The sequence below is a fragment of the Triturus cristatus genome, chromosome 10 (genome assembly GCF_964204655.1).
Source record: "Triturus cristatus chromosome 10, aTriCri1.1, whole genome shotgun sequence".
In the NCBI taxonomy this organism is placed as follows: Eukaryota; Metazoa; Chordata; class Amphibia; order Caudata; family Salamandridae; genus Triturus; species Triturus cristatus.
In genome coordinates this window covers 2,304,157-2,332,123 of record NC_140593.1, presented here as the reverse complement: position 1 = coordinate 2,332,123, position 27,967 = coordinate 2,304,157, and the positions used below count along the sequence as shown (strand labels likewise).

General features: G+C 49.7%; 1 protein-coding gene across 4 annotated transcripts in view; it reads left to right on the top strand.

Moving 5' to 3' along the window:
• The window catches only part of FAM13B (family with sequence similarity 13 member B), a 446,070-nt gene that overhangs the window by 196,000 nt on the left and 222,103 nt on the right, over positions 1-27,967 (top strand). For all 4 annotated transcript variants that reach the window (XM_085630302.1, XM_085630303.1, XM_085630304.1 and 1 more), the window contains one exon: positions 15,814-15,958. In XM_085630302.1, coding sequence (XP_085486428.1) covers positions 15,814-15,958 — 145 coding nt within the window. The remainder of the gene's footprint in view (positions 1-15,813; positions 15,959-27,967) is intronic.

The window sequence follows — 27,967 nt, the reverse complement described above, 5'->3', positions numbered from 1 at the left end:
AAATCACTGCATACGATTTTGCAAAGTATTATTTCACTTACCTGCACCAGGCTTGGCTTGGTTCTAGAAATAAACTAACTAAATAATATTTTTGATACAAATTGTCTGAGTTCAGTCTTTGAGTGTGTGAATTCATTTGCTGACTGTGTGTGTGCAACAAATGCTTAACACTGTCCTCTGATAAAACCTTACTGCTCGACCACACTACCACAAATAAAGAGTAAGGTATTATCCACTTTTACCTCTGCCTACCTTTGGGTTCCCCTGGACGCTGTCCACACTATACCTCACTTTGGTATAGTATATACAGAGCCAGCTTCCTACACATGTCCATCCCCATTTCTGCCTTTTTCCTCTCTTCCTTGAAAGCTGAGGCGAGGTGCCACCAGCATCACTTGACCAGAGCGAGCTCATGAAAGAGTGCCATATAGAAGGTTGCCTCTTCGTTTTTTTTTTCTTTTTTGGTGTTTAGAAGAGGATGGAGTATGCTGTGCCCACACCATTGGCATAGGGCACCCAGCTAGAGGGGTGGCTGATGTATGCTATGGCAGTGTAGGTGATGGGCATGGCACACAGGGATGAGTGCCATGTCGACTTTGTTTTGTCTTGTACCCAGACACCCAGCCTGCAAGGGCAGTGTGTGTGTGTGTGTGTGTGTGTGTGTGTGTGTGTGTGTGTAAGGGTACAGGGCCTCCAAGGGTGGCACAATGAGTGCTGCAGCCCTTAGAGGCCTTCCCTGGTCACAAGGCCCTGGGTACCTAGGGTACCATATACCAGGGGCTGACATGTGGCCAGGGTTTGCCAATGTGGGTTTTGTGTTTTTAGGGAAGGAACATAGGCCCTGGGCACCTGATTGGCAGGAGTCCAGGGTACACTCAGTCAAAGTACTTTCAGCAATTCAGCAAAAAGTGGGGGCATACCATGCAAGAAAGATGGCACTTTCTCACAAGGGGTCTCCACAATACCCTGGCGGACATGCTCAGCAGGTTCCAATCGGACTGCCACGAGTGGGAGCTAGAGCAGAATCAAGTGAACAGGGTGTTCCGAACTTGGGGCAAGCCGGCACTGGATTTGTTTGCAGCGAAGGACAACAAAAAATGCCGATATTATGCCAGCAGATACCCTCAAAAGGGATAAAGGGGGAGTGCCCTGTTCATGCGATGGTCAGGGATTTGTGCTTATGCTTTTACCCCAATACCTCTAATCCCGAGGGTAATAAGCAAGATGATATTGGAGGGCTGCCGTCTCATTCTGATTGCACCCCGGTGGCCACGCCAGTACTGGTTCCAAGAGCTTCTGTTATTATCCCAGGACCAGCCGATCCGTCGTCTTCTGACACCCACAATGTAGTCGAGGAACAAAGGTCAGGTGCTCCACCCGGACCCTCAGTCTCTACATTTACACGCATGGTGTGAGAAAGTGCCATCTTTCTTGCATGGTATGCCCCCACTTTTTGCTGAATTGTTGAATGTACTTTGACTGAGTGTGCCGTGGACTCCTGCCAATCAGCTGCCCAGGGTCTATGTTCCTTCCCTAAAAACCTCAAACCCCAAATTGGCAAACCCTGGCCACATGTCAGCCCATGGTAAATGGTACCCTACTGATGCCAGTGTGGGATTTAATGTACAGAGCACCACAGAGGGCATCTTGGAGATGCCCCCTGAAACCTAACCTGCAATGCACGTCTGGTCTGGGAGGCTGCCTAGGCTGCCACACAGCAGACATGTTGCTGGACCCCTGGATAGGAGAGCCCCCGCTCTCCTGGGCCTGCAACAATGCACATCCTGGGTGAGGTGCTAGGACTCCTCCCCCAGGATGGGCAGGGGGAAGCTTCAAAGGCATGCTGCCTTTGTGAGCTTCTCCAGCCCACTTGCTATACCCAGCAACTGGCCCCCACCGGTTCTGACCCCAACTCTGGCGGGAAGACTGGCCAGAAACCCCAAGTAAGGACAGGGGATGTGCCAGCCTCTGCCAACCCCACCCCTCTGGTGGGGGAGGCAAGGTGAAGCACACCTCTGGGTTCTCGCAATCTTGAAGATGGGAAGACCTTCCCAATCAGGACTAGGCTACTGCCCCCCTCCCACAGGAGAGTGGCAGGATAGGGGGTGTACCCACCCCAGGGCAGGGACCCATTGGTCCCTGCCCTTTACCTACCTGTAACGCCCCTAAATCTAGTATTTAGGGGCACACCAAACCTTCCTTCCTCAGATTCCAGCTTCTGAAAAAGCAAAGAACAAGAAGAAAGAAGACCTGCCGTGCAGCTGCTAAGAGGAAGACACCAACTGCTTTGGCCCCAGCCCTACTGGCCTGTCGACCCTCAAACCTGCTCCTGCTAAATCCCGGCACCTCCTGTGGCCAGCAACCTCACAAACCCCGGAGGACCTGGCTACCTTGTGAATCTGAGCATCTGGGACTCACATGATCAGTGGCTCTGCTCAAAGCAAGTTCTAACCCCTGGCATCAGCCCGGAAACGCAAACCCTGCACGCTCTGCACCCGCCAAGCCTGGCCTGTGCCGGAGTGGACAAAGACCCCGAGGACGTCCCCCCAGCGACTGTGACCCCAAATCCGGCACCCAAGGACCCACCTCGATACTCCTGCTGACGCCTGCAACCTCAGAACCAGGGACCCCACCCCTTCCACGATCAACAGAGGGTAAGATTTCCCGACATCATAAGGCACCCTTGCACCTGGCGCCCTGCAGCCCCCTGTGCCCGACTCCTGTGTATCTACCTATCCTCCAACTACCCAACTTACCTCTCGAAGTGGTGGTGGCACCCAAAGAATCTTCGTCCCCGAGCTTGCAGCCTTTGTTCATCCTGGAGCTTTCCCATTGAAATCAATTGAGCGCCCGAAGGCTCAAAAGCACCGTTCACCCAGCCGCCCGAGTGGCCCTGGCAGTGTAACTTCTACTCCTACCTATTTTCCCATTTGCCCTGAGCAAGTGACCATGAGCCCAGCTCCCACAGCCGTGTGGCCTGCTAGTCATCAGCCACCAACCAAGGCTCCCCTGCCTCCCATAGGATAACATTGGGCCTAACTCACTGGGCACCCGGCATCCCCAGTGCCGCCGAGGGTGTAACAACTGTACCTACCTGACCCTGCGAGACCCCTGAGTCTGTGCCCAGAACCTTAACTCTGCCAGTCGAGTACTTACCCAAAAGCCGATAACCCTAATTTCTTCCATAGGGTAACGTTGACTGGTTTCTTCTGAAATTTCTTCTAAGTGTGGAGTTTCTAAAACTTAAAATATTCACCTAAAATCAACCGAGTATCGTTAACGGAAATACTCACCTGCTATTTGGAGAGATCCCAGTGCTGGATCTTGGTGCCCAGCACTGACCCTGAAAAGTACTCACAACCGTACATACCACTAACCCAATTTTCTTCCATAGGAAATCATCAAACTTTAACCTCTGCCAAACCTCTGGGGACTGTGGACCCTGTACACACTGTACCTATTTGGGAACAGTATGTTCGAGGCATATGAGCTGCAGATTATACACTGTGCATAGATCGCCATCTGGTGTTGGGCCCGGATGTTTGCAGTTTGTTTTTCCTCTTGGAAAGTCTTAGGGAGTCACGAGGTCGGTGACTCCTCCTCTGGTTAGTATTGTGCATGGGCTTCGGCTCCATCTTCAGATTGTTTTTTTCCGCCATCGGGCTCGGATGTAATACTTCGCGCTCCGGTTCCGAACTTCCCAGTTCACCGATCGACGCACAAATCCTCGCTCATTGAGCCTCTTCAAAGACATAAATCATCTTATTCATCTTCTCTTCGGCACTTCTTCGATTCCGGTGGTCGGCGGCCTTCGGGCCTATTCCGGCTCCGGTCTCGGCTGATGGAAAGAACTCCCTTCAAGAAGTGCCCTTGATGTGGGTCCAAGTTTCCCCACACCGATCTCCATGAGGTGTGCAACCTCTGCCTCTCCCCAGAACACGAGGCCCGAGACTGTCCCGCCTGCATGTCTTTTCGCTCAAAAAAGACCATTCGAGATCGACGGGCTACACGCAACATTACGCACTCCTCGACCTATGCTCCAGTCGACATCTTCGGGGACGGTGTCGAAGCTCCGGGTCAGCAGGACATCGAACAGGAGGACGACTACCTCGTCAGCGCTTCTGAGGCCGACGACTTAGATGTGGAGGACATCACCCCGGCGCAGCGGGTCGTGAGTACAATTCCCCCTCCCACGCCGATACCGAAAAAGGCTTTGGTCACACCTTCGCCTCCGGGTCTAGGCAAGACCAAGGACATTGCTTCTCACATTCCACCTTCGGGCCCGGTAAAGAAGCCTTCTAAGCCTTCCGGCAGCTCGGGCTCGAGCCAGCCGGCCACCGGTGCCGACAAACACCCTTCGGCACCGAAGAAAAAATCGGCCTCCACTTCCACACCCAACCCGGCACCGAAGTCTTCGGTGCCGAAACCTGCTCCTCCGGTGCCGACCAAGCATCACAAGACCCTCGGCACCGACACTCCCGTGCCGAAACCTTCTTCGGCACCGACCAAAAATCCGGAGGTTCCCAGGAAGCACGGCTTCGACAAACCTAAAAAGCCGTCTGCCCCGAAACCTTCGGTGCCGACCGAACAACCAGTGTCACAGGAGCTCTTCACACCGGATCCTTTGCAAAAAACCCTCACCAAGGATCCAAAGACCGGACACTTGACATTGTCTTCACAAAAGAGACACTTGGACAAGCCGGCTCCACCTCCAAAGAGAAAGGACATTGCTACCTCTCCTTTCAGGGTGCCTTCCCCACCTCCTCTACCTCCTCCACCCTCTCCACCTCCACCCCCTCCACCTCATCGTTCCCCCACCTTGTCTCCTGTCCCAGATGATTTGGGGGACCCTTACTATGATCCAGCAGATGTGCCAGAAGATCCCACCCCTACTGGATCTCCAGACCCATGGGATGATTATAACAATCCGGACATCCCAGATGTCCCACAGGATGACCTTTATCCATCTAGGCCATCCCCTCCTGAAGATTCCTTGGGTTTTCACCACTTGTTACAACGGGCGGCACACTACCACGGGGTGGAGTTACATACCGACCCAGTGGAGGAGGACTTCCTCCTAGACACCTTTGACGATACACATAGGTCCACTGCCATTCTACCTATGTTAAAGGGCGTAATTAAACATGCCCCTGAGGTTTTTAAAGACCCAGTCAGGGCCAGGGTCCTAAACCCTCGGATAGAAAAGAAATACAAAGCCGCCCCTACAGACCCTTCTTACATTAAAGGCCCTGCACCATTAGATTCCCTAGTGGTATCTACAGACAGGAAGCGCTCCAATTCTCAGGCGTCATGCGAGGCGCCCTCATCTGACAAAGAGTCCAAGCTCCTAGATGCGTCAGGGAAGCGCACTGCGTCGCAAGCGGCCAATATATGGCGTATTGCCAATAAACAAGCACTGTTGGCCCGATTCGACAGGACGCACTATGATGAGCTAGAGACCATCATGCACCATCTCCCTGAAAAGTACAAGACTAGGGCTAATGAACTTATTCAAGAGGGAAAAACAATAACCAATACCTCGATACGGTGTGCCCTAAATGCAGCAGACACAGCCTCCAGGGCCATAAACACCAGTGTCCTTCTCCGTCGCCATGCCTGGCTCAGGGTTTCAGGGTTTAAACCAGAGGTTCAAGCCTCTATACTAAATCACCCATTCGACCAAGATCATCTATTTGGGCCTAAAGTAGATGAAGCCCTGGAAAAAATGAAAAAAGATAGACACGGCGAAATCTATGGGAGCCCTACAGACACAGACTCCCAGGCGCTCCTTTCGCCGTTCTTCCTTACGGGGCACGGGCAGAGGCTACTCCTCGGACAGTGCATCCACGTCCTATAAATCCCCTCCTCAGTCTACCTTCACAAAGGGTTATCAAAAAGGCGGATACAGAGACAATAATAATAAGGGCAGAGGCAAAACAAATACCGCCCGCTCTGCCACACCTCCTGCCCAATGACTTTTCCCCGCTCCCTCCAGACCATTCCACTCCGGTCGGAGGCAGACTACAACATTTCCTTCACGTCTGGGAGACAATCACCTCAGACAGATGGGTGACACAAATTATTCAGTCAGGGTATTGCCTAGAACTAACATCTACCCCCCCAAACATTCCACCCAGGCACCGCCCTATGTCGCAAGAACATACTGCGCTACTAACACAAGAGGTGTTCTCTCTCCTGCAAAAGGGAGCAATAGAGCAGGTCCCCATAAATCAACAAAATTTAGGGGTCTACTCCCTGTACTTTCTAATTCCAAAGACAGACGAGACCCTAAGACCTATCTTAGATCTCAGACCTCTAAACACTTACATTCATTCGGACCATTTTCACTTGGTAACCCTCCAACAGGTTCTTCCACTTCTCTCCCAGAACGACTTTCTCACCACTCTGGACTTGAAAGACTCATACTTTCACATCCCAGTACACCAATCTCACAGAAAGTACCTCAGGTTTGTAGTAGACGGACAACACTACCAGTTCAAGGTGCTCCCGTTCGGGGTAACAGCACCAAGGGTGTTCACCAAGTGCCTGGCAGTAGTGGATGCACACCTCAGAAGACAGCACATTCACGTCTTCCCCTATCTGGACGATTGGCTGATAAAAGCCACGTCCTACCAACAATGTGTGCAACATACCGCCGCTACAGTCCGACTACTTCACCAGCTAGGCTTCACAGTGAACCATCAAAAATCCCACCTGGTACCATCACACACAAAACAAGATCTCGGTGCCACCATAGACACCTCAAAGGCCATAGCCTATCCCAACCCTGCCAGGATTGCAAAAATACAGGCGCTGCGTCAAATTCTTATGTCAACACTCTCTCCCAGCAAGAGTGTTTATGCAGCTCATAGGGATGATGGCCTCTTGCATCTTTATAGTGCCCCATGCAAGACTCCAAATGCGCCCACTCCAAGAGTGCTTGGCGCGCCAGTGGAACCAGACCCAGGGACAACTGACAGATCTGGTGTTGGTAGACGGTCGCACCCATCGCTCTCTGCAGTGGTGGAACACCACAAACCTTTCCAGAGGTCGACCGTTCCTGGACCCTATTCCACAAGTAATACTAACAGACGCATCGCTCTCCGGCTGGGGAGCTCATCTGTTACATCTCACAGCACAGGGCACATGGACGCCGCAACAGAAGTTACTCCACATCAACCATCTGGAGTTACTGGCGATCTTCCTAGCCCTAAAATCCTTCCAGGCGCAGATTTCAGGCAAGGCAGTCCTCATTCGCACAGACAACATGACTGCCATGTACTACATTCAAAAACAGGGGGGCACACACACTCCACAGCTCTCTCAACTAGCACAGAGCATATGGAGATGGGCAATTCCACAAAAGATCTTTCTCCTGGCCCAACACGTCCCAGGAGTACAAAACACCGTGGCAGTTCTGCTGAGCAGACAGACACAGCAGATCCACGAGTGGGAACTTCACCCACAGGTTCTTCACCCGTTCTTTCAGAAGTGGGGGCATCCACACATAGACCTATTCGCCACCCACGAAAACAAAAAATGCCCAAGCTTCGCCGCCAGGTATCCACACCCATTGTCCAAAGGCAATGCGATATGGATGAACTGGTCAAACAAATTTGCATACGCTTTTCCACCTCTCCCACTAATTCCATTAGTGGTGCGAAAGCTACAGCAGCATTCCCTAACGCTGATCCTAGTGGCTCCAACATGGGCCAGGCAACCTTGGTACACCACACTGCTGGAACTCTCGGTAGTACCACACCAAAAGCTACACCTCTCACCATGCCTCCTAACCCAGAACCATGGAGAGATCAGGCACCCGGACCCAGCTCAACTCAACCTTGCGATCTGGCTCCTGAGGTCCTAGAATTCGGATACCTTAACCTTCCCCCTGATTGCGTGAACATTATCAGGGAAGCTAGACGCCCTACTACTAGGGCGTGCTATGCAGCAAAGTGGAAAAGATTTGTTGTTTACTGCCACAACAACGCAATCAATCCCTTAAATGTATCCATACAACACATTATGTTATTTACTCCATTTACAAAGGTGTAATCTAGCATATACCTCCGTTCGGTTACACCTCGCTGCAATTGCTGCCTATTTACAAAACCGGCAGCACCTCTCACTTTTCAAAGTGCCTGCCATCAAAGCCTTTATGGAAGGCCTCAAAAGAATAATTCCACCCAGAGTGCCACCCTCACCTGTTTGGAACTTGAATATAGTCCTCACACGGTTAATGGGACCCCCTTTCGAACCATTACATAAGTGCGAGCTGCAATTCCTCACATGGAAGACAGCTTTTCTAGTGGCCATCACTTCCCCCAGAAGAGTTAGTGAAATACAAGCACTCACTATACAGGAAACTTTTCTTCAGATGCATCACAACAAGGTTGTACTCCGCACCAATCCCAAATTTCTACCCAAAGTCATTTCTCCATTCCATCTAAACCAGTCGGTGGAATTACCAGTCTTTTTCTCGCAACCCCAGACAGTTGCGGAAAGAGCCTTACACCCCCCCCCCCCCCCAATTCAGAATCTGGATAAAGCCAGTTCACCAATGGGCCAGTAGGCAAGAATAAGTTCCCCAGTGCACGCAAAGCCCCCGTACAGCACTGAGCGCCAAATGGTCTGCCCCTGTACCTACCCGAAGCCAATGCCACAGTGAATCCTGACAGTAGGAAGCATTGTGCAGCCGCCGCTTGGTGGTGCAGGCAGTAGGCAAAGAAAATGCAGTGCAGTTTTACTTTTGGTCAGCGACGGTGTCTCTCTTTGAAATGTTTGGCTTGGAAGAGGGTATTTGTGCCAGTTTGAAGTGTTTTCCTGAGAGCCTGACACTCTACACCTGTTCGAAAAGAACACATGAGTACCTCTAGTTGGACCACAGACCCAAGTGGAAGAGGTAAATCTACTCGAGCATCCTGATCAGAGGGAGTTTCTTTTGGCCTAGTCTCCATTTCCCTGCAAAACATGTTCTGGGTTACTAGAAACCTATCAGTGCTACCTTGCTTTGATTTGCAAATCAGCTTAGCATAGCAGTGAAGGTACTTTGTGATAGTTACATACACAGTAGCTGTGTTTATGACCTTCACCTGTCACAGTTGTAAAATGGGCCACGAAACAGCAACTGTATCTGCAATTCTAAATTAAAAGGCAGAGCGGAAATGTGTGGGTGATTTTATTAGGTTATACATTCCGAGAATGGTTCTTTTTCAACCACCTTTTTCAACCACATATGTCTACTGCTCCAAAGCTCAGGTGCCTCCCTGTGCACTAAAACAAAAAGGTGTGGAGGCGAGCTAATACACTGGGCTATTTGTCGCTGTTCACTGCAAATGGTCCCAGAGCTGACCTGAGTGAGATCAGGTAAGGAACAGGTTCGAAGACAGAACCTGCAAATAACTGCATGTGGTACCAGCACCCTGGACCCAACCCTACTCTACAAAACAGCCACTTACAAAAAAATCTAGAGACTGCCAGAAAGGGTGTTTTACCTCCAAACAAGGATCAAATCACCATGTGACAATACTTTTCCAAGACGAATATTTGAATGCAACAAAGCTGGAGAGGTTTTTCAACAGTGGACCAAGACAGGAGCCAGCACCTTTACACCTGTGTCCTGTTGCTACGTAGCCTCTAGTCCTGTGACCTCTACGTAAAATCCTGGCACTATATCCACGGGCTATTTGGGACGTGTAGTTTCGCCATTAACGTGCTAAGAGTAGTTTCCATTGTAACCGCGTGCAAAGCATTATTGGCTGTAGTGCCAGAGCTTCGTCAAACTTGTCATCCCACAACTTGACAACAAAGGATGTTATAGAACCATCATAGTGGCAACATGCTGTATGTGAAACGTTTGTAGCTAAGCGCACTCTGCCCTGTGGGACTTGTGGTTTTCCTTGTACCATTACCACTTAGGGCATTAAAATCCAAGAATGCCAGTTGCTGTTTAATATAAAGATCAATAAATGGTTGAAGGTGTCTCGTCTGACAGTCACTTGGCAGAAGTGGACCAGCTTTAAGTGGGCTGGGTCTATGCGGGTCTCAGACCCAGTAGTAATTAAAAACAGACACTGAAACGGGTCCCTATTGGGCCCTTTATTGATGTCCTTAATCTAATTAGCAAAAACACTGAAACACATCTCCGCGATTAATGTAAATAACGTTATGGTAATCCAGGTCATCGACTTGGTTTCCGATTATATTTCACATGTTTAACACTGTTAAGGAATGCAAGATTAAGTAACTGTTTCCAGGACGTGGTGTTTTGTAGGAAAAAAAACAAGCATTGGCCGTGCGGCTGTGAAAATGACACGGCCGCGCGGCCTGTGAAAGTGATCGCGGACGCGATCAAACACGGCGGAGGTAAGACACGTGGCGGCTGCGCACGCTCACGTGCACGTAAGCTTTAGGCCACAGTCGGCACTTTGAAACCCGTCTACTTTATGTCTCAGCCAGACCAGCGCATGTGCTGAATCAGGCGAGACCTAAAAATGGGCCTTCGAGGGAGTCTTGTAACTGGTTGCGAACAGGTCTGCAATTTTGTAACGTTGTAACCAGTCCTCAGTAACGGAGATGTGCAGACTTAAGAAAGGAAGAGTTTGATATATTTTTTTTATGAATTAAAGTGGGCACTGCCTAAGTGTCCGGACGCGCAGCTTGTACTATTTAATGACGAATGCCATTTCTTACGAGGCTTTAACGTAGAGGTGGTTGTTACTTGTCATTGCCGAGTGGGGCGATTGGACTCAAATGCTTAATTGGTTTGCTTCGTCCAGTCTCTCCCTTCTGGCGTTCTGCTTTTTTCCGCTTTTTCCAGAAATTTGACAAGATGACTTGCTAATTGGATGTTTTTCCTGTCAAAGCATGCTTTGACTGCCTGCCGACATGTTCTTATTCCCAGTTTTTTTAGTGTTGGTTTTAAATGGTGTCTGCGCTCCTATATAAAATGCATATGTCAGTAGAGATTTGCCTAGCTCTCTGTAGCCATCGCTGTATGGTTTGAGTATGTTGTATTGTACTTTAGTTGTACTTACACAGTACTTCGTACTCTTAATGAGGCGCCAAAGCACCTTTACGGAGCAGCAGCATGCTACTTTGTGGTGCGCCATAGATGGAACAGCGCTTTTGTAAAGTTGTATATAAAGTGCCACTGGAATTATGCGGCAGGAGAGGGCCAAATTAAGCATAAGGTGGAGTAAATTATACTGCAAGAAAAGGCAAATTATGCAGCACATTATGTAATAGCATTGATTCATTATTTGGGCATTGTTAAACTTGATGACACTCTCTGGGCATTGGTTGCACCTCATTAGTAACAGTTTAACACCCACACATAGCAATAATGATTGATGATATAAATAGGTGCAATGAGTTCACAATCATTTTTCTGACCGGTATGAACTTTGGGCCTCTCAAAAGTTAAAAAGTTCTACCAAATGGCAATACAACATAATATCACTGCATCACTTGTTTTCTTTAGCTGAACTGTGGTGAAGCGCCCCTGCCGTATACCTGAGGATAGGGTGATATGGGATAACTGGGGCTTCTATCCTTGTTTCTCTATTCCCAGGTACTTTAAAGTAGCCCACCATGGCCCCCAACTACAAGTTGCACAGTACTTGCAGGGTACCAGCTCATCACCACTAATTACCAGTACTATGCAATAACAACCCACAAGCAGTATGCAATTAAAAGTTAAACCCCACAGGATGCAGAATTACTGTGTGGACCTAGTTTTAGCAGGTGGGACTCTGTAGGGGATGTAGAAACTTAGTCGTTGCTTACGAGAATCAAGGCTGGCAGTAACTGCGCCTCTTTTACTGCCAGCCTTCCTTCCCGTAAGCAAAGACTAAAAGTGCAAAGTGTGTGTTTACGCTCCGCTTACAGGTTTTCAATACACATAAATGAAAGGCACTGTCATTTACAATGCCAATAGCTCAAACTTATGCAAAGGCGAGACCTATTGGATTGCAAATGCTTGTTGAATCATGCTGCTCTTCTCTATTGAATCACCGGAGCAGTGCACCTAATGAGTCTCTCCTGCTTCTCTGTTGAATCACCGGAGCAGTGCACCTAATGAGTCTCTCCTGCTGCTCTTCTCTGTGGAATCACCGGAGCAGTGCACCTAATGAGTCTCTCCTGCTGCTCTTCTCTGTTGAATCATCGGAGCAGTGCACCTAATGAGTCTCTCCTGCTGCTCTTCTCTGTTGAATCACCGGAGCAGTGCACCTAATGAGTCTCTCCTGCTGCTCTTCTCTGAATCACCTGAGCAGTGCACCTAATGAGTCTCTCCTGCTTCTCTTCTCTGTTGAATCACCGGAGCAGTGCACCTAATGAGTCTCTCCTGCTGCTCTTCTCTGTTGAATCACCGGAGCAGTGCACCTAATGAGTCTCTCCTGCTGCTCTTCTCTGAATCACCGGAGCAGTGCACCTAATGAGTCTCTCCTGCTGCTCTTCTCTGTTGAATCATCGGAGCAGTGCACCTAATGAGTCTCTCCTGCTGCTCTTCTCTGTGGAATCACCGGAGCAGTGCACCTAATGAGTCTCTCCTGCTGCTCTTCTCTGTTGAATCACCGGAGCAGTGCACCTAATGAGTCTCTCCTGCTTCTCTTCTCTGTTGAATCACCGGAGCAGTGCACCTAATGAGTCTCTCCTGCTTCTCTGTTGAATCACCGGAGCAGTGCACCTAATGAGTCTCTCCTGCTGCTCTTCTCTGTTGAATCATCGGAGCAGTGCACCTAATGAGTCTCTCCTGCTTCTCTTCTCTGTTGAATCATCGGAGCAGTGCACCTAATGAGTCTCTCCTGCTGCTCTTCTCTGTTGAATCACCGGAGGAGTGCACCTAATGAGTCTCTCCTGCTGCTCTTCTCTGTGGAATCATCGGAGCAGTGCACCTAATGAGTCTCTCCTGCTTCTCTTCTCTGTTGAATCACCGGAGCAGTGCACCTAATGAGTCTCTCCTGCTGCTCTTCTCTGTGGAATCACCGGAGCAGTGCACCTAATGAGTCTCTCCTGCTGCTCTTCTCTGTTGAATCATCGGAGCAGTGCACCTAATGAGTCTCTCCTGCTGCTCTTCTCTGTTGAATCACCGGAGCAGTGCACCTAATGAGTCTCTCCTGCTTCTCTGTTGAATCACCGGAGCAGTGCACCTAATGAGTCTCTCCTGCTGCTCTTCTCTGTGGAATCACCGGAGCAGTGCACCTAATGAGTCTCTCCTGCTGCTCTTCTCTGTTGAATCACCGGAGCAGTGCACCTAATGAGTCTCTCCTGCTGCTCTTCTCTGTTGAATCACCGGAGCACTGCACCTAATGAGTCTCTCCTGCTGCTCTTCTCTGTTGAATCATCGGAGCAGGGCACCTAATGAGTCTCTCCTGCTTCTCTTCTCTGTTGAATCACCGGAGCAGTGCACCTAATGAGTCTCTCCTGCTGCTCTTCTCTGTTGAATCATCGGAGCAGTGCACCTAATGAGTCTCTCCTGCTGCTCTTCTCTGTTGAATCACCGGAGCAGTGCACCTAATGAGTCTCTCCTGCTTCTCTTCTCTGTTGAATCACCGGAGCAGTGCACCTAATGAGTCTCTCCTGCTGCTCTTCTCTGTTGAATCATCGGAGCAGTGCACCTAATGAGTCTCTCCTGCTGCTCTTCTCTGTTGAATCATCGGAGCAGTGCACCTAATGAGTCTCTCCTGCTGCTCTTCTCTGTTGAATCACCGGAGCAGTGCACCTAATGAGTCTCTCCTGCTTCTCTTCTCTGTTGAATCACCGGAGCAGTGCACCTAATGAGTCTCTCCTGCTGCTCTTCTCTGTGGAATCACCGGAGCAGTGCACCTAATGAGTCTCTCCTGCTGCTCTTCTCTGTTGAATCACCGGAGCAGTGCACCTAATGAGTCTCTCCTGCTGCTCTTCTCTGTGGAATCACCGGAGCAGTGCACCTAATGAGTCTCTCCTGCTTCTCTGTTGAATCATCGGAGCAGTGCACCTAATGAGTCTCTCCTGCTTCTCTGTTGAATCACCGGAGCAGTGCACCTAATGAGGCTCTCCTGCTGCTCTTCTCTGTTGAATCACCGGAGCAGTGCACCTAATGAGTCTCTCCTGCTGCTCTTCTCTGTTGAATCACCGGAGCAGTGCACCTAATGAGTCTCTCCTGCTTCTCTGTTGAATCATCGGAGCAGTGCACCTAATGAGTCTCTCCTGCTTCTCTTCTCTGTTGAATCACCGGAGCAGTGCACCTAATGAGTCTCTCCTGCTTCTCTGTTGAATCACCGGAGCAGTGCACCTAATGAGTCTCTCCTGCTGCTCTTCTCTGTTGAATCATCGGAGCAGTGCACCTAATGAGTCTCTCCTGCTGCTCTTCTCTGTTGAATCATCGGAGCAGTGCACCTAATGAGTCTCTCCTGCTGCTCTTCTCTGTTGAATCACCGGAGCAGTGCACCTAATGAGTCTCTCCTGCTGCTCTTCTCTGTTGAATCACCGCAGCAGTGCACCTAATGAGTCTCTCCTGCTGCTCTTCTCTGTGTAATCACCGGAGCAGTGCACCTAATGAGTCTCTCCTGCTTCTCTGTTGAATCATCGGAGCAGTGCACCTAATGAGTCTCTCCTGCTTCTCTTCTCTGTTGAATCACCGGAGCAGTGCACCTAATGAGTCTCTCCTGCTGCTCTTCTCTGTTGAATCATCGGAGCAGTGCACCTAATGAGTCTCTCCTGCTGCTCTTCTCTGTGTAATCACCGGAGCAGTGCACCTAATGAGTCTCTCCTGCTTCTCTGTTGAATCATCGGAGCAGTGCACCTAATTAGTCTCTCCTGCTTCTCTTCTCTGTTGAATCACCGGAGCAGTGCACCTAATGAGTCTCTCCTGCTGCTCTTCTCTGAATCACCGGAGCAGTGCACCTAATGAGTCTCTCCTGCTTCTCTTCTCTGTTGAATCATCGGAGCCGTGCACCTAATGAGTCTCTCCTGCTGCTCTTCTCTGTTGAATCACCGGAGCAGTGCACCTAATGAGTCTCTCCTGCTGCTCTTCTCTGTTGAATCATCGGAGCAGTGCACCTAATGAGTCTCTCCTGCTGCTCTTCTCTGTTGAATCACCGGAGCAGTGCACCTAATGAGTCTCTCCTGCTGCTCTTCTCTGTTGAATCACCGGAGCAGTGCACCTAATGAGTCTCTCCTGCTTCTCTTCTCTGTTGAATCACCGGAGCAGTGCACCTAATGAGTCTCTCCTGCTGCTCTTCTCTGAATCACCGGAGCAGTGCACCTAATGAGTCTCTCCTGCTTCTCTTCTCTGTTGAATCATCGGAGCAGTGCACCTAATGAGTCTCTTCTGCTGCTCTTCTCTGTTGAATCATCGGAGCAGTGCACCTAATGAGTCTCTCCTGCTGCTCTTCTCTGTTGAATCACCGGAGCAGTGCACCTAATGAGTCTCTCCTGCTGCTCTTCTCTGTTGAATCATCGGAGCAGTGCACCTAATGAGTCTCTCCTGCTGCTCTTCTCTGTTGAATCATCGGAGCAGTGCACCTAATGAGTCTCTCCTGCTGCTCTTCTCTGTGGAATCACCGGAGCAGTGCACCTAATGAGTCTCTCCTGCTTCTCTGTTGAATCATCGGAGCAGTGCTCCTAATGAGTCTCTCCTGCTGCTCTTCTCTGTTGAATCACCGGAGCACTGCAGCTGATATTATTCTCTACTGATGTTCTCTGTTCAGTGATGTCTTGCGCAAGTTCCTCTAAAGTACCGGTCAGGGGTAGGTTGAGGGAATCTTGAGGGAAACTGTGTGTAAATGTTTTTTTATTTTCCTCTCTAACACAATGGCCTTTGACATCTAGGACTCGTACAGTGAAGTTTGTGATCTCAACGCTAATCCCGAGTCAGATATGCGTGCTGGGAGCAGTCTCTACATGGATGAAGATGCAGTTCGCATTCCAATTCCGCATTTAGAGCTGAGGAGTGTTTCCGATGATAGCTGGGAAGGTAATATGAATCCAATTTAAATGTGCCTACTATTGATGTTCAGTATTTACTTCCTGTGATTCTCCTTTGCTGCTTGGGATCAGGGTGGAGTGGAGCAGCATTTTGCCTCTTCAGTTGTTTTTGGTGAAAGTGAAACAGGAGGTGGGCTTTAAATCTCGCCGTATGGAATTGCTGTGGCCTCATTTCTTCCCCTCCCTTTCGTTCTCCATGCCACTGCAAGCAAGGACCAGTCAAGTGCAGCTTGGGCTTCAGTCCTAACTGAACAGCCAAGCCAGATGCTCTCTCAACTGGGGCACAATAAACTCCAGGCCTATTTAGGCTTTATGGGGCCTCATGAGAGGTGGTGTTCGAGTCCTGTGGCAAAACGATCATGGGACCCAAGTTTAGTCCTAGCCGTCTTACACAAGGTGGTGTTTGTACTTTTGCTGTGCGCATCTTTTCTGGATTCAAATGCTTTGCATTATTCTGTCTAGTGGTTGGGTCTGGAATTCTCCAATATAATAATAGTATTTCTTCCCCTTATTTATTTGTTTTTTTTTTGTTGAGCAACTGTTCCACCATTTAGTGTTTAATCCAGCCTTTCCTGATGTCATTCTCGCCATCTTCAGATTCTTTTTTTCTGCCTTTGGTTCTTCAAGCTTCGATGAAGGCTCTCCAGTCTACAAAAAGAGGCTTGAACAAAGTCTTCTTGAGGAAACACAGGAAGTCCACTGAAAAGAGGTACAGAATAAGAATTTATTGAATTTAAACATGGAGGGCAAACCGGTGCATTCCCGGGACAGGGGGCCACCTGTGCTGCGTGATAGAGAAGAGACCCAATTCTGCCCGAAGGGCCACCCTAAATACACTCAGACATCCATCAGCTGTGTAACCACTGTCTTCCGCTCGACATCAAGAGCGACTGCGAGGCCAGCACTGACTTCAGGCAGGCCGAAGACCCAAATGGCAATGGACAAGCGGAGGCAGGCACACTACGCCATGCAGGGACAGAAGAAGACTGGGTCACTAAGAGACCCTCCTTGATGCTCCTGATGATGCCTGCAGCCTCAACTCCAGCCCCCCCCCCCTTGCGACCAGCAGAGGGTAAGATTTTCCAACGCCAAAAGACACCCCGGCGCCCTGCGGCCCCCTGGGTGCCTACCTGACCTACAGCTTCCCAACTTACCTCTCGAAGTGGTCGTCGCACCTGAAGAATCTCCGTCCCCGAGCTTGCAGCCTTTGTTCGTCACACAGCTTTCCCATTGAAATCCATTGAGCGCCCGACGGCTCAAAAGCACCCTGCACCCAGCCACCCGAGTGCCCCTGGAAGTGCAGCATCTGTTCTGTTCTTCTCCACTTGCCCTGTGTAAGTGACTAGGAGCTCACCTCCCACAGCCGCGTGGTCTGCCTGCAAGCAGCCACCAACCAAAGGCCCCCTGCCCGCCATAGGCGAACATTGGGCCTACTCTCTCTGCACCCGGCTGCCCCTGTGCCGCTGAGGGTGTAACAACTGTACCTACCTGACCCTGGGAGACCCCTTAGTCTAACCCCAGAACCTTAACTCTGCAAGTCGAATACTTACCTAAATGCCGATAACTCACTTTTTCTCCATAGGGTAACATTGACTGGTTTTTACTTGGAATTTCTACTAAGTGTCGAGTTTTGAAACTTTAAAATATTCACTAAAAATCATCCGATCAACGAAAACGAAATTACTCACCTGTTATCAGGACAGATCCCAGTGCTGGATCTTTGTGTCCAAAGCCGCCTAGATCATCTGCGGCGTACCCCAGGGATCCTCCCTCAGCCCGACACTGTTCAACATTTACATGGCCCCGCTCGCACACATCGCCTGACAGCACGACCTCAACATAATCTCCTATGCAGACGACACTCAACTGACCCTCTCCCTCACCAAGGATCCCATCACCGCCAAAGCCAACCTCCACGAAGGAATGAAGGCTGTCGCCGACTGGATGATCAGCCGCCTGAAGCTGAACTCTGACAAGACAGAGGTCCTCATCCTCTGCTCCAACCCCTCAGCCTGGGGCGACTCCTGGTGGCCGACGCCACTGGGGGCAGCCCCGACACCCACCGACCACGCACGCAACCTGGGAATCATCCTCGACTCAACGCTCTCAATGACAAAGCAAGTCAACGCCGTCTCCTCCTCCTGCTTCAACACTCTCCGCATGCTCCGCAATATCTACAGATGGATCCCGACAGATACAAGAAAGAGTCGGCCAGGGCCTCGTCAGCAGCAGACTAGACTACGGAAATGCCCTCTACGCGGGAGCCCTGACCAAGCTCATCAAGCGACTACAACGCATCCAAAACGCCTCGGCGTGACTGATCCTTGACGCACCACGACACGGCCACGTCACTCCCCACTTGAGAAACCTGCACTGGCTCCCCGTCAACAAGAGGATATCCTTGAAGCTCCTCATCCACGCACACAAAGCACTCCACGAGACCGGCCCAGCCTACCTCAACAGACTGCTCTCCTTCTACATCCCCAACCACCAGCTACGCTCCGCCGACCTCTCACTCGCCACCGTCCCTCGCATCCAAAGAACAACCACCGGCGGGAGATCCTTCTCCCACCTCGCCGCCAAGGCATGGAACACCCTCCACTGTGCCTACGACAGACCTAAGACCTGCTGACCTTCAGGAGGCTACTCAAGACCTGGCTGTTCGATTTCACGCCCGCCCAGACCCCCCCCCCCCCCCCCCCCCCCCAAGCGCCTTGAGACCCTCGCGGGTATGACTGTGATTTTCCGATAACCAAACTTCCCTCCATAGGATAACATTGCCTGGTTTGTGCCAGAAATTCATTTGTCGATTTTTGAAACCTACAAATATTCCTTACAATTTGCCTGTGCAACAAAAACTATTTCTTTCAACTGTTTACAGGAAATGCACCAGGGTTGAATCCAAGATCCAGCCTGAGTAAGAAAAGCCGATGCAAAGTAATTAATATTGTGTTTACTTTGAAACTCCCATTGAGCTCAATGTTATAATTGTGTATAACTTGTGTTGCCTATTGCAACAACTGTCACGATTGCATTTAAAAGTCTACTTATTGAAAGTATTTAACTAAAGCATCTCATACTGAGAGAGTATTTTGATACCTACTTGTGGTTCTAAAATAAAACAAGCATTTATTTTTTATATACAAACCATTGGCCTAGAGTTCAGTTCTTGAGTGAGAGACCATTTGCTGACTGAGTGTGTACAACAAATGCTTTACACTGTCCTCAGGTACTGCCTTACTGCTCGACCAAGCTACCACTTTAGAGAGTAAGGTTATATCTAACTTTAGCCTCTGCAAAACCTGTGGGGACTGTGGACTCTGTGCTATTTTAAAAGTTGACACTTAGAAGAAATTTCATAGAAAAACAGTCAATGATTCCCTATGGGAGAAAATTCAAGTTACAGGTATGGTATGTTCTCGTTACTTTTGTAATCCAGTACTGGGCAGCTAGACTCAGTACTGGGACCTCTAATTAAAACAGTCAAGTAATTACGTTTTCACAGTTGGTACGATTTTTAAAGAATATTTGTAGTTTGAAAAAATCGACACTTAGAAGAAATTTCACAGAAAAACATTCAATGATTTCCTATGGAAGAAAACTGTGTTAATGGTAAGTACGGTTGTGAATATTTTTCAGGGTCAGTGCTGGACACTGTGATCTCTCCTAATAGCAGGTGAGTATTTTCGTTTTCGTTACTCGGTTGATTTTAGGTGAATATTTTAAGTTTTAGAAACTCCACACTTTGACTGGTTTCTTCTGAAATTTCTTCTATGTTACCCTATGGAAGAAAATTGGGTTATCGGCTCTTGGGTAAGTACTCGAGTGGTAGAGTTAAGGTTCTGGGCACAGACTCTGGGATCTCACAGGGTCAGATAAGTACAGTTGTTACACCCTCAGCGGCACTGGGGCGGCCGGGTGCAGAGAGAGTTAGGCCCAATGTTATCCTATGGGAGGCAGGGGGGCCTTGGTTGGTGGCTGCTGACTAGCAGGCCACGCGGCTGTGGGAGCTGGGCTCCTGGTCACTTGCTCAGGGCAAATGGGGAAGTAGATGGGTGTAGAGGTTACACTGCCAGGGCCACTCGGGCGGCTGGGTGGAGGGTGCTTTTGAGCCTTCGTGCACTCAATGGATTTCAATGGGAAAGCTCTTGGTTGAAAAAAGGCTGCAAGCTCGGACGAGGATTCTTCAGGTGCCACCACCACTTCGAGAGGTAAGTTGGGTAGTTGGAGGATAGGTAGGTACCCAGTAGTTGGGCACAGGGGGCCGCAGGGCGCCGGGTGCAGGGGTGCCTTTTGGTGTCGGGAAATCTCACCCTCTGTTGATCATGGTTGGGGGGTACCGGGTTTTGAGGCTGCAGGCGTCATCAGGAGCGTCTAGGTGAGTCCTTGGGTGCCGAATTCGGGGTCACAGTCGCCGGGGGGATGTCCTCGGGGTCTTTGTTCACTCTGGCACAGGCCAGGCTTGGCGGGTGGAGTGTGTGCAGGGTTCGCGGTTCCGGGCTGAAACCAGGGGTTAGAAGCTGGTTTTGAGCAGAGCCTCTGCTCATGGGAGTCCCAGGTGCTTAGAGCCAAAAGTTAGCCAGGTCCTCCGGGGTTTGAGAGGTTGCTGGCCACAAGAGGTGCCGGGATGTAGCAGGAGCAGGTTCGAGGGTCGACAGGCTGGTAGGGCTGGGGCCAGAGCAGTTGGTGTCTTCCTCTTCTTAGCAGCTGCAGGGCAGGTCTTCTTTCTTCTTGCTCTTCTTAGTTTTTCGAAATCTGGAATCTGAGGAAGGAAGGTTCAGGGTGCCTCAGCCAACCAGGGAAAGGTGCCAAAGCTAACAAGAGGAAGACGGCCACTGACTTGGCCCCAGTCCTACCAGCCTATTTCCACCTCAAACCTGCTCCTGCAAAATCCCGGTGTGTCCTGCAACTTCAAACCCTGGAGGACCTGCCTGCCTTCAACCACAAAGACTGTCTCTCTCGTGACCACCGGCTTTGTTAATCAAAAACCTCTGGCCCCGGCTGGAAACCGCAAATTCGCACCAATCTGCAGCTGCCGTCCACGGCTCGAGCTCGAGTGGGCAAACACCAAGAGGAGGTCTCCCCGGCGATCCTGACCCGAGATCCGGCGACCCCTGACCTGCCTCAAGCAGACACCTGCAGCCTCAAACTGGAAGAACCCCCAACCGCGACCCGGAGCTGGTAAGATCTGATCCTTAAAGTCACCCCTGCACCAGACTCGCCATGGCCCACAGATACACCTTCGGCTCCGAAACGTACATCGGCACCGAAACCATCATCTGCACCGAAACCACCGGCTAAGGACTCTCATACGCCTCCTAAAGCCAAACAAGCTACCGATCAACCATAACCTCGATTGGAACCGAAAAAATCGGTAACAAAGACTGTTCCTGAAGAACAAGAACTTTTTCATCCAGACCCAAGGCAGAAAAAGATTTATATCAACCCCAAGACTGAACATGTCACCACGGTGCCATGTAAAAAACGGAAACTGGACACACCACCTGCCCCAGTTCCTGTAAACAGGAAGGACTCTTCAACATCCCCTATCCCTCCTTCCTCTCCTATACTGCCTCCTATCCCACCCCCTCTGCCTACACCACCCTTACCTATACCCTCTCCATCACACACACCACCGCCACAGGATGATGATGACGACGACCTAGGGGGTGGGGGTGATCCTAATGATCCGTTCGCGGATCCAGACACCTCACCACTGGATGACTGGGCATACCTTCTACCAGATATGCCTGACCCTCAGCCATATCCCTCCATACCATCGCCTCCTGACGATCACCTGGGGTTTGGCCAATTATTGAATAGAGCAGCACTATACCACGGCGTCACAATCTATTCAGACGCACCAGAGGAAGACTTTCTATTAGACCGTTTCGAACAGGCTCAAAAGTCGGTACAAATTCTGCCCATGATTAAAGGAGTCATAAAACACGCCCCGAAGTCTTTAAAGACCCCGTTCGTGCCAGGGTTCTCAACCCACGGATCGAAAAGAAATATAGGCCTGCCCCAGAAGATCCTAATTAGATCAAAGGGCAACTCCCTTTTGGATTCTTTGGTCGTTTCCAATGCTTGGAAATGCGCCAACTCCCAAACCACAGGAGATGCACCACCCCCAGACAAAGAATCCAAACTATTGGAAGCCTCTGGCAAAAGAGTAGCGGCACAAGCCGCTAATCACTGGCGTATTGCCAACACCCAAGCCCTACTAGCACTCTATGACAGGGCCCACTACGATCAATTAGAGACTCTCTTACAACATCTGCCAGACCAATATAAAACCCAGGCAAATGACCTCATTCAGGAGGGAAAGCTTATTTCAAATGCAGCAATTAAATATGCGCTTGACGCCGCAGACACCGCCTCCAGAGCAATTAACACAAGTTTGCTCCTTCGACGACATGCCTGGCTACGCATTTCAGGCTTTAAGCCAGAGGTACAAACTACCATACTTAGTCAACCATTCAATCAGGAACAGCTCTTTGGGCCAGCAGTAGACGCTGCCCTTGAAAAAATGAAGGACACCGAGACTGCTAAGTCAATGGGAGCATTACAGTCTCCCCAACCACGTGGCTCCTTTTGGCGCTCCTTCTATAGAGGAGCCTCCAAGAATATGGGAGCGGACACCACCTCTACATTCAAAACCGCCACACACACATTCCCCAGTAGAGGATATTTTAGAGGCGGATACAGAGGAAACAACAAGAAGGGACGAGGTCGAGGCAATACCAACACTCGTACCTCCCCTGCCACAAAACAATGACTTTCCTCCACTCCCCCCAGACCATTCCACTCCGGTCGGGGGAAGACTCAAACAGTTCTTACCTGTCTGGAACTCCATCACCACAGACAAGTGGGTAAGACAAATTATCCAGTATGGTTACTGCCTAGAACTCACAGCTACCCCCCACCCCACCCCCCCCCCCCCACATACCACCCAAACAGCGTTCCATGTCACCAGACCATCTTACACTACTCAAACAGGAGGTTCTCTCATTGCTTCAAAAATACACAATAGAACCAGTTTCCTTAGAATATCAGGGTGCAGGGGTATATTCACTCTACTTCCTAATACCTAAAAAGGACGGGACTCTAAGACCAATACTCTACCTCAGACCCCTAAATCTGTACATAAACTCAGATCATTTTCATATGATCACTCTTCAACAAGTGCTCCCACTACTGCAACAAGGCGATTTCCTTACCACACTAGATCTCAAGGACGCTTACTTCCACATTCCCATACATCCTGCCCACAGGAAGTACCTAAGGTTTGTGGTGGACGGACAACACTACCAGTTTACAGTCCTTCCATTCGGAGTAACAACCGTGCCCAGAGTATTCACCAAATGTCTAGCAGTAGTAGCAGCGCATCTCAGAAGACAACAAATTCATGTCTTCCCGTATCTAGACGACTGGCTAATAAAAGCCAAGTCATTCAACAAGTGTGTTCAACACACTCACCAAACCATCCAAATCTTACACAACTTGGGATTCACAATAAACTATCCCAAATCTCATCTCCAACCCTCTCACATACATCAGTATCTAGGAGCCACCATAAACACCTCCACAGCCCTAGCATATCCCAGCCCAGACAGGATAGCTAGTATACAAGCTCTTATCGCAAAATTTCAATCACAACACTCTCTTCCAGCAAGAGTGTTCATGCAACTCATAGGCATGATGGCGTCATGCATCTTCATTGTGCCTTATGCCAGACTTCAAATGCGTCCCTTGCAAGAATGTCTAGCACGTCAGTGGAATCAGGCTCACGGACAACTCACAGATCTGGTGTTGGTGGACAGCCGCACACATCGCTCTCAAATGGTGGAACATAACAAACCTGTCCAAAGGGCGGCCGTTCCTAGAGCCTCTTCACAGAGAGTGCTGACAACGGACGCATCACTCACGGGGTGGGGAGCCCATCTCCTCGGACACACCACTCAGGGCAAATGGACCACTCAACAGAAAGTGCTCCATATCAATTACCTGGAGCTGCTAGCAGTGTTCCTAGCACTAGAATCATTCCAACCACATCTCCAGAACAAAACTGTCCTCATCCGGACGGACAACATGACAGCCATGTATTACATACAAAAACAGGAGGCACACATTCTCTCCAGCTGTCCCAGCTCGCACAGAACATTTGGAGATGGGCCATTCCCCAGAACATATACCTGCTTGCAGAACACCTTCCAGGGGTTCACAATCAAATTGCCGATCAGCAGATCCACCAATGGGAATTACATCCACAAGTCCTATTGCCCTTTTTCCAACAACGGGGCCAACCAGACATAGATCTGTTCGCCACACACAAACGCAAAATGCCCAACCTTCGCCGCCAGATTTCCCCACCCGGAGTCAAAGGGCAATGCGATATGGATGAACTGGTCAGGCAGATTTGCTTACGCTTTTCCCCCCTCTCCCACTCATTCCATTAGTGGTACGCAAGCTCAGGCAACAGTCTCTCAAACGGATCTTAGTAGCTCCCACATGGGCACGCCAACCGTGGTTCCCAACACTACTGGAACTCTCGCTAGTTCCACACCTAAAACTGCATCTCTCCCCGTCCTTATTAACCCAGAACCATGGAGAAATTAGACACCCAGATCCAGATCAACTGAATCTAGCGATCTGGCTCCTGAAGTCCTAGAGTTCGGTTACCTCAACCTGCCACCAGACTGCATGAATATTATAAAGGAGGCCAGAAGACCTACCACTAGAGCCTGCTATGCTGCAAAATGGAAGAGATTTGCCATCTACTGCACTAACAATCATATAAACCCACTGGATGCATCCATCCAAGACATCATTTGCTGCTTACTGCACTTGCAAAGATGCAATTTGCCATACTCATCCATACGTCTCCACCTAGCAGCATTAGCAGCCTACTTACAAAATCGACAGCACTTGTCACTCTTTAGAGTCCCTGCGATCAAAGCCTTCATGGAAGGCCTTAAGAGGATTATTCCTCCCAGATTACCACCCTCTCCAGTGTGGAATCTGAACATTGTTCTTACAAGGCTCATGGGACCCACATTTGAACCTCTGCATAAATGCGAACTACAGTTCCTCACATGGAAAGTGGCTTTCCTTATCGCTATCACATCCCTTAGAAGGGTAAGTGAAATCCAGGCTTTAACCATACAAGAACCATTCTTACAATTACACCGCAACAAAGTGGTTCTTAGAACAAATCTGAAATTCCTTCCAAAAGTCATATCTCCGTTCCATCTTAACCAATCAGTAGAGTTACCAGTGTTCTTCCCAAATCTAGACTCTCTAGCTGAAAGAGCTCTTCATACCTAAGACATTAAAAGAGCCCTTCTTTACTACATTGACAGAACCAAATCATTCCGCAAAACAATTGTTTGTTGCTTTCTCTCCACCACATAAAGGCAACTCCATTTCCAAATCTGGGATAGCTAGGTGGATAGTTAAATGTATCCAAATATGCTACCACAAGGCTAAACGCACACTAACCGTTCCCCCTAGAGCGCATTCCACACGCAAAATAGGGGCTTCCATGGCATTCTTAGGAAACATTCCCTTAGAAGATATTTGTAAGGCAGCCTTATGGTCTACAACACACCTTCACTAAACACTATTGTGTTGACGTGCAAGCAAAGCAACAAGCTTCTGTGGGTCAGGCTGTCCTTAAAACTTTATTTCAAACTGCTGTATCCGATACAGGTGACCACCGCTAGGGGAGTTACTGCTATATAGTCTATCCAAAGTGTGTGATCTGCAGCTCATATGCCTCGAACTGAATATGCTACTTGCCTGTATGCATCTGTTCTTGGCATGTAGAGCTGCAGAGCCACACACGCCCACCCACCTCCCCGGGACCTGTATCTGTTCCAGCATTGTCTTACTTAGACATCACACATGGACATCTCTCTCTTTCTACAAACTCCATCATTTCCCATCATGGCGAAAAACAATCTAGGGATGGAGTGGATGCCCATGCGCACTGTCGTCCAAGGGAGGAGTCACCCATCTCGTGACCAAAGACTTCTTTCGAAGACAACAACAACCTGCAAGCATCCGAGCCCAACACCAGATGGCGATCTACAATCCAAAGTGTGTGGCTCTCCAGCTCTACATGCCAAGATCAGATGCTTACTGGTAAGTGGCATATTCCTTTCTTTTATAGGAAATCATTGACTGTTTTTCTGTGAAATTTCTTCTAAGTGTCGATTTTTGCAAACTACAAATATTCTTTAAAAATCGTACCAATTGTGAAAACTTAATTACTTACCTCTTTTAATTAGAGGTCCCAGTACTGAGCCTAGGAGACCAGTACTGGATTACAAAAGTAACAAGAACATACTTTACCTGCAACTTGAATTTTCTCCCATAGGGAATCATAGAAGAAATGTCATAGAAAAACTGTCCGTGTCAACTTTTAAAATAGCAAAATACTGCCTAAAAATCACAACAGTAACTAAGTTGACTTTTATCACTTGTTTCTAAGATCTGTCCCAGGACTGATTCTAGGATCCAGTCCTGGAGTTACAAAAGTAATCCTCAAAGTAATCTATTGTAAATAACTTAAAACTTCCATTGAGCTCAATGCATTGTGTTTGAGATTGTGTTGCCTATTGCAACAACCTGTAACCAGTATTTACAAAAGTCAATTGCATATTGCAAAATTATTTACCTAAAGCATCTCATTCTGCTTTACACTGTCCTCTGATACTGCCTTACTGCTCGACCAAGCTACCACTTTAGAGAGTAAGGTTATATCTAACTTTAACCTCTGCCAAACCTCTGGGGACTGTGGACTCTGTACACGCTGTACCTATTTGGGAACAGTATATACAGAGCCACTTTCTCACGTGGGATATTGTTGGTGTTGGAGCTGGGGTTGGAGAGTTCCTGCACGATGCTGAAAAGCTCTTTGCTGTTGTGTGCGTTGTTGTCTAGGCGGTCTCTGAAGGTGGTCCTTTTGGCAGATCTGATGAGTTGGTGGTGTCGGCGGGTGGTGTTCCTGTGGGCTGTGTAGCTTTGCAGTGTTCTTTCGCGCTCCAGTTTTTTTCTAGTTTTCTGCAGGTTCGCTTGGAGGCCTGGAGGTCTCCGGTGAACCAGCTGGCTCTCTTGCTGATGTGGGTGTTGGGGGGGGTCTCTTGATCGGGCGAGGGTGTTAGCGCAGTCGTTGATCCATTGTTTGAGGTTGCGGGCTGCGGCGTTGGGGTTGGTTGGGTCTGCGGGTGGGCTCTGGGCGAGGGCGGTGGTTAGCTGGTCCTCGGTGATCTTGCCCCAGCTGCGGCGAGGCATCGGCTGGGTGCGGTGGAGTGTGGTGGGTTTCCGAAAGGTGAAGTGAATGCAGCGGTGGTCGGTCCAGTGGAGTTCGGTGGTGTGGTCGAAGAAGACGTGGGTGCTTGCTGAGAAGATGTGGTCGAGCGTGTATCCGGCAGAGTGTGTGGGTGCTGTGACGAGTTGTCTGAGTCCGAGGTTGTCGATCAGGGTGGAGGAGTTGGCGTCATTGTTGTTCTCGAGGTGGAAGTTCAGGTCCCTGTGGAGGATGTAGTCCGTGGAGGCGAGAGCGTGTGTGCTGACGAGGTCGGTGATGGAGTCGAACTGCGGTCAGGGTCCGGGGGGGTCTGTAGATGAGGGCGACTCTGAGGGTGGTGTTGGGGTCGGTGTGGATCTGGAAGTGCAGGTGTTCGGCGGTGCGGAGGGCGTCACCGGTGTGTGTCGAGATTTTGAGTGTTTCTGTGGACTATAGCAATTCCTCCTCCTATTCCGTTGTTGCGGTCGATCTTGTAGCCTTCCCGGATGGCTTTGGCGATGTCAGGTGCCGAGGAGGGGGTCAGCCAGGTCTCGGTCAGGATGGCGACGTCTGGGGCATTGGTGTCGAGTAGGTCCCAGAGTTCGGCGTGTTTGCGGGCGGAGTGGGTGTTGAGCAGGATGCATCTGAGGAAGTTGGTTTTCATGTTGGGCGGGGTTGGCGGGCCGGATGCTGGTGAAGCTGCAG